Genomic DNA, 6,000 nt, shown 5'->3' with positions numbered 1-6,000 from the left:
AAATCTTTGTAGAAATAGTTGTAAAATCTCGTTTACCTTATTTAGCCGATATTTTCGGTTAGATCATCCGCCATGTTATTTGAAATAATGATTACTTCCGTTCTCAGCCTAGTTTGTTTGTGTGCCATATAAGGACATTGACGCCTTATTTGGAAATGTAAACAAAATCGTAGTAAAATTTTGGCGCCGTTTGGGTCAGAAATTCTGCGCATTAAAAGTAAATACGGTTTATTGGCAACTTTGAAATTCCACCAGAAAGCAATTATTCGCACTTGATTGATAATAATATAGCGTAGAATATCAAAAATATGTTCTGGCAAGCTATACGTAGAAAAGGGGTCACGGCGAGAGTCTCGCGTTATCTGTCATGGAGGACAGGATAAGGTTAGAGTAACCATGTCAATTTATTTTATCGTGTAAGGGCTTAATAAATTAAAAATAAGCCAAACTTCTGTCACAGCATGATTATACTTATGTTGTTGATTTGTACACTGTTTGTTTTTCTCACTTTAGTGACGATTTTTTTTTGCTCCATTACATGATATGGGATCAGTTCGTAGCCTCAACCACAAACAAATCAAGTTGAGGCTACGACATCGTAGCTAAGCAATTGGTGTTTCCTGTTTTCGGGAATTCTTGAGTTTGTATACCCTGTTTATATTAAACCCGTAATATGAAAAGTCTTCTTCTAGATGTTTGATTGTTTTGAGTTGTTGTTCTCTGGGCAGCCTAAGGACATTTTTGTATACTGTTGCTGTACTGTTTTAGGTTCCCTCACCTTCTCTCTCTCTCAAATATATATATATATACACCCTAATAATGTTACCGGATTTACCTCCCTTGTTGGCTCTTGAGTGATTTTCTAGCTTTGTAACATCTGACCTGGTTGGGTAAAATTTAGACGTTGAACCAATTGGGGCACGAGATACAACTGTTGAATGACCTAGACGAAAATGTGGATAGAAATTGCGTAAAGGAGGATTTAACCATATTTATTTCAACATTGTTGCATACTAGAAAAAGTTACCTCAGCAAAGCAGATAGAAAAATGTTTTCCACAAGCTTCGTTCAGCCGCAGGTAACATATATTTCCGTTCTTTTGGCACTTTCACTTGGGTAGTACATATGACAGTTGGTGACCGGTTGGGATTCGACACGTGAGTGGAGGCAAATCAGAAATTGCGATGGTTGATATTCACGTGAACAGGGACAAATAAAAACAACAAAACAAAACACCTTCCAGCATCCCCAGAAAATGAACAAATATTTTATTCAGAAAAGGCTTATAACACGATAGCAAATTCACAAGAACCTATCGAGGTTTTAACGTGTTTTTTCTTTTAAGTCGCTTGAAAAGATAATTACGTAAGATTGCATATTAGGTCGGGTAGTCTTTCGTTGTAAGACATTTACTCTGATATTATGTTTTGGGTGTCGAGGTATCACTGCGTAAATAACGGCGCTGTGTAGGTGTTCCTAGATCGACTAATATCGAAAGGAAAAATAAAATTTTCAGGACTATCCCATATCGTAGTCCTACCTGTAAGACCCGACGCTGATATTTATGTTGTGGGCGTCAGGGTCTTACAGCCTAACTAATGGCGCTGTGTAGTGTGTTTTAATGTCGACTAACATCGTTACGAAATTAAAATTTTCAGGAATATTTCACACAACTGACAACTAAATTAATGACGCTTTTCTACAAAGTAAAGTTATAATGTTTTAGTCAGACTTCACTTACTATGATGCCTTTCTCTAATAAATTCAAATTCTCGCAAAAGAAATGGACCCGTTTTCAAGTTTCTTTGGCCGACTTTTCAGTTGGCTGGAAAGCGATGAAAGCTGAGAATGCCGAAATCGGATAAAGTTGAAACATTATTTTTTAACGAAACGAATAAAAAATATATTATGCCTATTGGAACTGTAAGCAACGGTTCGTTTCGTTCAAGAAACATATTCCAATCATCAACCTACTTGAACTTCGGCATACCTCAACTACCGTCGCATTGCAACAAATTCAAATGTATGTCAACGGAACGTGAAAATGCATCCATTTGCTAGTGTCATCTTTTCATTCCACCAGGATAAAGACAGCACAGTAAGTATATTAATTACACATAAATTAGTGGAAAAATGTCGATATAGGCTGCCAAATGTGTGAGATGTTCCTGAAACTTTGATTACTCATTCCGATGTCAACGACATCGGAACACACTATACAATGCCGTTATTTGGATACTAAGACATAGCACCGAAACAAAATCAAAATGTGCTATGTCTTACATGTAGGACTATCCCATATCGATGCTTTTCTACAAATTATGGTGATAATGTTTTAGTTAGACTTTACTTTGAATTTTGATGTCTTTTTTTCAAATAAATTCAAATTCTCACACAAGCAAATGGACATGTTTTTAAGTTTGGTTGGCCCGCATTTCAATTAGCTGGAATGCGATGGAAGCCAAGATTGCTTAAATCAGTTAAAAGGATAATTAGCTTGTACAAAATGAAGATATCTAAACACTTTCCTTAACATTAATATATTTTTATTTGTTTTGTTAAAGAAACATGCTTCAGCTTAATCCAATTTTGTCATTCCCGGCTTCCATTCCATTACTTGAAAAGAAACGAGGCAAATCATCACCACACCTTGGTAAAATGATGTTGGCAACTCCACTCTCTATGAAGACCACCTGTGGAAAGGCATTGATATATACAGCCATTTGAAAAATCCGTCATATTAAAAGGAATATAATAAATCAGTAAATAAGGATTATATAGTTGGACAACAAAATTTAATTTCAAAAGAGTCTTGTATATTCTGTACACATGTGTTTGGAAAGGTTGATTGGCTTCAGTTTGAAGTTTTTACATTATTCAAAGAAATCTGAACAAACATATGCATTGGCTTCTTATGAAAAGAAAAAATTTATCATGTCACAAGTGCTTCTCTGAGACATGGACAGTTGAATTCCAAATGACAACCATAGCTATTTACTGTATATACTCACAAAAAAACTTGCTCGCATATGCCGACCCCCCAAACTGAATAGGTATAAACACTAAAATGTGCATGACCTGTGTATTAGCCAACCCAAAAGTCAGAGACGACATTACAAGATACACTCAGTGAGTTCTAAATGCATTTATCTAGGCAAACTTATATTAGCAAAAATTACCGATATAACTTTCTTTGGGTTGGCATGTATGATTATTATGTAGGAAAGGTATACATTTGTGTGAAAAGTCATGAAATTTATATAGTCAGATTTGTATATAACTTGATCAGACGATGACAAGAATTGAGCATTCGCGGGTTGCTGTAACACTACCTCTCCATTTTGACTTACTATTTGTTTATGTGTAATTGCATCATACTTTTTGTATCAGTGCGCCTGTAGTTCATTTTCATTTTGCTTTGAAATTGTAATTACCTAACTCATTAAAATATTATCCCATTATGACAACAATGGGTTTGATTAATGCCAATATTGAATAACCAGTATTAAGTAGCTAGTAATAGTGTACCTTGAAATGTAAAACATGTGCCTAACACAGTCCATAACCAGTTGATTACTAGGCAGTAGTGTACCATGAAATGTAAACAAGTGTTCAAACAGCCCATAACCAGCATTAAGTAGCTAGTAACAGTGTACCATAAAATGTAAAAAAGTGTTCAAACAGCCCTTGACCAGTGTTAAGTACATGTAGCTACTAACAGTGTACCATGAAATGTAAAAAAAAGTGTCCAAAGAGCCCTTAACCAGTGTTGAGTAGTGGGCAATAGTGTACCATGAAATGTAAAAAAGTGTTCAAACAGCCCTTAACCAGTGTTAAGTAGTACTAACAGTGTACCATGAAATGTAAAATAGTGTCCAAAGAGCCCTTAACCAGTGTTAAGTAGCTACTAACAGTGCAGGGCTCGAATTTAACACAAATTTGTTTGTAGCCAGAAGGACTAGTATATTGAGAAATTTACTAGTCCAGCCAAATCTTTACTAGTCTTGTTCACAAAACAATGTCAACACAGCTTTCGTGTAAGTTTACCGATTCAATTTTAAAGTTCGAACAACCCGCAACAAAACGGGGTGTTTTCTGTGTGTTTGTTTTTGCCAATTGCGTACACCAGTTACACCACATAACGTTCCTTTCCTCATCATAATTCAGCCATTCCCTGTCTTTTCTCCATTTCTTCTGAAATTTTTCCATTACGCTTTTCTCTATCATAAGAATTATTCCTCATCATTCAACTTTTGCTTTTTTTCTGGTTGATGCCACGTTTTGTCTGTCTTATAAGGAGGGAATTGTGCCTTGTTTTAAAATACGAGATGTTATAGTATAGCTGACACGAATTATGTAAAGCAAGAAAAGGAATGGCACAGTATCCTTTATATAAGAAAGTCAGAGCAAGAAACATGTTTCAAAACACGTGTCTTTGCCCCTTCCTACAATTAAATGGCCTCTCCCTAACAAATACTTAACTTAAGTGGAAGTTCTGCATGATCAAAGCAGTGGCTATTGTAAACAGTTATAAAAATATTAGCATCAGAAGATAGTGTTAGTTTCAGCTTGGAAAAGGTGTGTTCTCATCAAACAAAGCAATATGACACTCTGCACGTTGTATTTAACAGCTCCAGTTACGGTATCATAAGTTGTAAGTTTGGTAATTGTTCCTAATTAATTGAACCTAAATGTATTGTTGAAATTAATAATAAGGCAGAAAATTTTCAAATCTTAGATGCCTATGCTCAGAGATTTTAATTCCCAACAAATGTACGGCATTCAGCTTGGAAATCTCCACGTGTATTCAATTATTTGTTCATTCTTGTAAGGGAAAAATATAAAAACTATTCTTATCATCATTGAAAAGTAGTTGTATGGAAAGGATATGTCAATACTGTAATCGTAATAAATTGATCTAATTCTTATAATTATTTCGATGGAAATGTAAAATATGTAGTATCCTGTTTGTGACTGTTGGAGCATTTGGGTAGCAAGCACAAAAAGAAAAGAACCTTAATCAAACAAACATGTAAACTAATTTTGAATAGTTTTTGCCATGTTCTTTTGTGTGATATACCGCTTTGTAGTTTGTTACTGTGGCCGAGTGAATAAAGTGAGATACCACATCATTTTTTTCATTTAATTTGTTATCAGATTAATTAGGATCAATTACCAAACTTCATTTGTTAATGACGGGACCATAATTTGCGCTGTTAAGTGAAATGCACAAAATGGAATGGATTCTTGTTATAGAAACGCACCTATCCGAGGCAGAAATTGACTTCATCTTCTCATGCTAATATTTTATGACTGTGTTTACAATGGCCACTGCTTTGATTCTACAGAACATCTGCTAAGTCAAGTCTTTATTAGGGAATGGCATAAACAGACGCTGACTATTGATAACTGAAACTTATTAGCCCATCGGACTATTAACATTATGAAAGTTACTAGTCCAACAGGCAATCTACTAGTCTTGGGCTAGCGGACTGCCGCTAATTTCAAGCCCTGCAGTGTACCATGAAATGTGAAAAGCATTCAGACAACCTTAACCAGTGTTAAGTAGGTACTAACAGTGTACCATGAAATTTAAAACCACAAGCAATGCAGTCCATTATCAGTGTTGAGTAGCTAGCAACAGTGTACATGAAATGTAAAAACAGATGAAATGCAGTCCATAACCAGTGTTAAGTATCTAGTAATAGTGTACCATAAAATGTAAAAACATGTCCAACACAGTCCACAACCATGGTGAAGTAGCTGGCATTAGTGTACACCTCTCCCTCGCTAACTCATGCACATAGGGGTCCAGAAACATTGCACTATTAAGTGAGGTGCGAGTTATCGAGGGACCTATAAAAAAAAAGCCAAAACCAATAAAGGCATCCATGTAAAGGCAAAAGGTGGGTGGGTGGGTTGGCAGGTTATAGTGTTGAATACTCAGTTTATAATTGTGCTGAGATTAACTGTGAATAAATATCTCTTCATAACGGTATA

General features: G+C 35.4%; 1 protein-coding gene across 1 annotated transcript in view; it reads left to right on the top strand.

Moving 5' to 3' along the window:
* Window positions 1–910: 910 nt before the first annotated feature.
* LOC149773784 (ATP-dependent zinc metalloprotease YME1 homolog) overlaps window positions 911–6,000 on the top strand; it is an 85,757-nt gene continuing 80,667 nt past the window's right edge. The window contains exon 1 of the mRNA XM_089946006.1: window positions 911–1,078. Within this exon, the coding sequence (XP_089802132.1) occupies window positions 1,049–1,078 (30 nt within the window). The 5' untranslated portion in view covers window positions 911–1,048. The remainder of the gene's footprint in view (window positions 1,079–6,000) is intronic.

Source organism: Sinohyriopsis cumingii, unplaced genomic scaffold (genome assembly GCF_028554795.1).
Source record: "Sinohyriopsis cumingii isolate HCF-2022 unplaced genomic scaffold, ASM2855479v2 utg000555l, whole genome shotgun sequence".
Taxonomy (NCBI): Eukaryota; Metazoa; Mollusca; class Bivalvia; order Unionida; family Unionidae; genus Sinohyriopsis; species Sinohyriopsis cumingii.
The sequence above is the reverse complement of the archived record's forward strand: the minus strand, read 5'-3'. Positions and strand labels throughout refer to the sequence as shown.